At 43.1% G+C, this 3,461-nt stretch overlaps 1 protein-coding gene across 2 annotated transcripts; it reads left to right on the forward strand.

Moving 5' to 3' along the window:
- The first annotated feature begins 218 nt into the window (after window positions 1–218).
- On the forward strand, window positions 219–1,305 carry LOC119773119 (zinc finger protein 449-like). 2 transcript variants are annotated; one of them, XM_038269944.1, is made up of 2 exons: window positions 219–634; window positions 757–1,305. In XM_038269944.1, exons 1-2 carry the CDS (start codon window positions 223–225, stop codon window positions 858–860), a joined length of 516 nt encoding a protein of 171 aa, XP_038125872.1. In that variant the 5' UTR covers window positions 219–222; the 3' UTR covers window positions 861–1,305. The 2 variants fall into 2 exon arrangements, with proteins under 2 accessions (XP_038125872.1, XP_038125873.1); XM_038269945.1 differs by having other exon boundaries at window positions 774–1,305.
- Window positions 1,306–3,461: the final 2,156 nt, after the last annotated feature.

Consider the following 3,461-nt stretch of genomic DNA (forward strand, 5'->3'; position numbering starts at 1 on the left):
TAGCAGCTTCACAGCAACATGGTGTATCAGGTGAACTTCTCTATGCACATTCTCAGGTTTCTAAGACACCTAAATTACAAAAACTTAGTGAAGATGATGACATTGAACATTTTCTCATCACTTTTGAAAGAATGGCTTCTGCCTGCCAATGGCCAAGAACTGACTGGGCCTTTCACTTAATACCTCTGCTAACAGGCAAAGCTAGAAGTGCTTTTTGTACATATGGATGTTGATTCATCAATGAATTATGACCAAGTCAAACTAGCTATTTTACAGAAGTATGATATCAACAGTGAAACCTACAGGCAAAGATTCCGTTCTCTTCAGGTGGAGCCTGAAGAAACCCCAAAAGAGCTCTATACAAGGTTAAAAGAGCTGTATGGAAAATGGGTGCAACCTAAGGGTAAAACAGTTGAACAAATCAATGAAATTATGATTCTTGAGCAGTATTTGAGAATGTTGTCACCAGAATTACAGGTGTGGATAAAAGAGCATAACCCGAAGACTGCAAAGGAGGCGGCTGAACTTGCTGATGTTTTTGTGGCTGCAAGGAGGAAGAACTCATCTTGGGCTTTACAAAGCTGGAAAAAGGATGACCACAGGCAGCCTTTAGCCCAACAGGTTTCAGCTGTGGGTAAGCTCCCTGTAAAAAGATTTGACTCAAAGTTTCAGAGGAAAAAGCCTGTCTGTTACTTATGTGGACAGGAGGGTCACACCAAACCAATGTGCCCTCAAAATGCTGTTAAACTGTCCCAGATGTGTTTTGTGCCCAGGGAAGAGACTCTAAAGCCTGGAGCAATGCAGCCATTTATGGAGACCTTTGTGGAACTCAACGGTCAGGTACTGAAGGCTCTGATTGATACAGGGAGCACACAGACCTTGGTCCAGCAAAGGTATGTTTCACCCCAATCTGTTTGCACCAGTGAAACAGTCCCAATTCATTGTGTCCATGGCGATGAAAGGAAGTATCCAACAGCAGATGTCTATGTGACTGTAAAAGGACAAACTTACCTTCTTAATGTTGGAGTAGCAGAAAACTTGCCATTTCCAATTATCCTTGGTAGGGACCTACCAGTGCTTATTGACCTGATACATTACCCTCAGTGTAATGTTGTTCTAACTCGGGCTCAAGCAAAGCAGTCTGAGGAAATGGTTTCTGACCTTAGTACATTGCCATTTTACAATGTGGAATTTTCAACAGAGAAAATCAAGGTCAGGAAGTCCAAAGCCTTGCGGAGGAGAGAAAAGTTTCAAGGGACGGTGGTAGTTCCCTCTGAATTGCCGCAGCCTGAGGTACTCCAAGATTTTAAAATTACTGGTAATATATTGGAGCTGCAGCACCAGGATCCAGATCTTGTTAAGTATTTTAAAGAGGCCAAAGTCAACAAAAATGGCTTTTGTATTCAAAATGATATTCTCTACAGAGGAAATGGGCCAAATAAACAGCTTGTGGTTCCAAAAACAGTTAGAGAAACTGTCCTGAAGTTGGGCCATTCTATTCCCTGGGCTGGCCACCTGGGGAAACATAAGACCTTAGCCCGCATAAAGTGCTGTTTTTATTGGCCTGGCCTACGTAAAGATGTTGTGCAGTTTTGTAGGAGCTGTCCAGAATGTCAAATTACATCAAACAGACTCCCCAACAAAGCTCCTCTCCAGCCTCTTCCAATCCTCAGTACACCATTTCAACGCCTGGGCATGGACATAGTGGGACCAGTGGAAAAGAGTAAAACAGGGAATCGATTTATGCTGGTGATTTTGGATTATGCAACTAAATATCCAGAAGTTTTTCCCCTGAAAGTTGTCAAAGCAAAGAATGTTGCATTCTGTTTGGTGCAATTCTTTGCCAGAGTAGTATTTCCTCAGGAAATACTTACTGACCAGGGCACAAATTTTATGTCGAAACTGCTTAAAGATGTGTATCAGTTGCTGGGAATTAAGGGATTGAGAACAACACCTTATCATCCCCAAACTGATGGACTTACTGAAAGGTTCAATCAAACCCTTAAACAAATGCTGAGGAAATTTGTCAATGAAACTGGCTCTGACTGGGACCAGTGGCTTCCATATATTCTGTTTGCATACAGAGAAGTCCCACAGGCCTCTACTGGGTTCTCTCCATTCGAGTTGGTTTATGGCCATGAAGTGAGGGGACCCGTGGCTGTTCTAAAAGAACTATGGGAGGGGAAGCAATTTAACAAAAATCCTCTAAATGTTGTATCTTATGTACTCCAGATGAGGGAGAAGCTGGAGAAGATGACGACGTTGGCCCATGAGCACATGAAGAAATCTCAGCATAAACAAAAGGCCTGGTATGACTCTGCCGCCCGGGAGAGGGGGTTCCAGCCTGGCCAAAAAGTGCTTGTTATGCTACCTTCAGAGGATAGCAAGCTGCTAGCCAAGTGGCAAGGGCCTTATGAGGTAACAGAGAAACTGGGACCAACAACCTACAAAGTCTCTGTTCCGGGTCAAAGCCGTTCTACTCGGATTCTTCATGTGAACCTCCTTAAAGAGTGGGTGTCCAGGGACCAAGAGAAATCTGCCTCTTTCTACATACGGAGTACAGAAGATGAGGAAACTGAGGAGCAATATTTCCCTGTTTCTTCACCCTCTCAGCCTAGTTTGGATCATCTGTCAGAGGAACAACAGTTGGAGGTCAGAGATGCCTGTTCATTTAATGTGTTTCAGAAAAATCCAGGTTATACTGATGTGATAATGCATGACATTGTTTTAAAGAAAAATGCAGCTCCAAAACGAATGAGCTATCGCATTCCTGAGAGTATTCTGGAACCACTCAAAAGTGAAATTGAGGTAATGCTGTCTCTAGGGATTATTGAGACATCACAGAGCGAGTGGTGTAACCCAATCGTCCTTGTTCCTAAAAAGGATGGCACAATTAGGTTTTGCATTGACTTTCGCTACCTCAATTCAGTCTCCAAGTTTGATGCCTATCCTACTCCTCGTATCGATGATTTGATTGAGAAACTTGGCAAAGCAAAATACCTCACCACCATTGACCTTTCCAAAGGATATTGGCAAGTACCACTCTCCCCTAGGTCCAAAGAGCTGACTGCTTTCAGAACAGCATGGGGTCTTTACCACTTTAAAGTGATGCCATTTGGACTTCATGGGGCTCCTGCCACATTCCAGCGTCTAATGGATAAGGTACTTAATGACCTTTCACATTTTGCTTCTTCATATCTGGATGACATCATTGTTTACAGCAAATGCTGGGATGAACACCTTCAACATCTAAAATTAGTTTTTGAGTGTCTCCAGAAAGCAGGTCTGACGGTGAATCCAGCAAAGTGTGCCATCGCCAACAGTGAAACAGAGTACCTGGGATTTGTCATTGGAGGAGGACTGGTGAAGCCACAAGTTAAAAAAATTGAAGCCATTCTGTCCTGTCCCATTCCACAGACAAGGAAACAACTTAAATCCTTTTTAGGTATGTGTGGTTGGTA

Source organism: Cyprinodon tularosa, unplaced genomic scaffold, assembly GCF_016077235.1.
Source record: "Cyprinodon tularosa strain WSP-4 unplaced genomic scaffold, ASM1607723v1 ctg744, whole genome shotgun sequence".
Taxonomy (NCBI): Eukaryota; Metazoa; Chordata; class Actinopteri; order Cyprinodontiformes; family Cyprinodontidae; genus Cyprinodon; species Cyprinodon tularosa.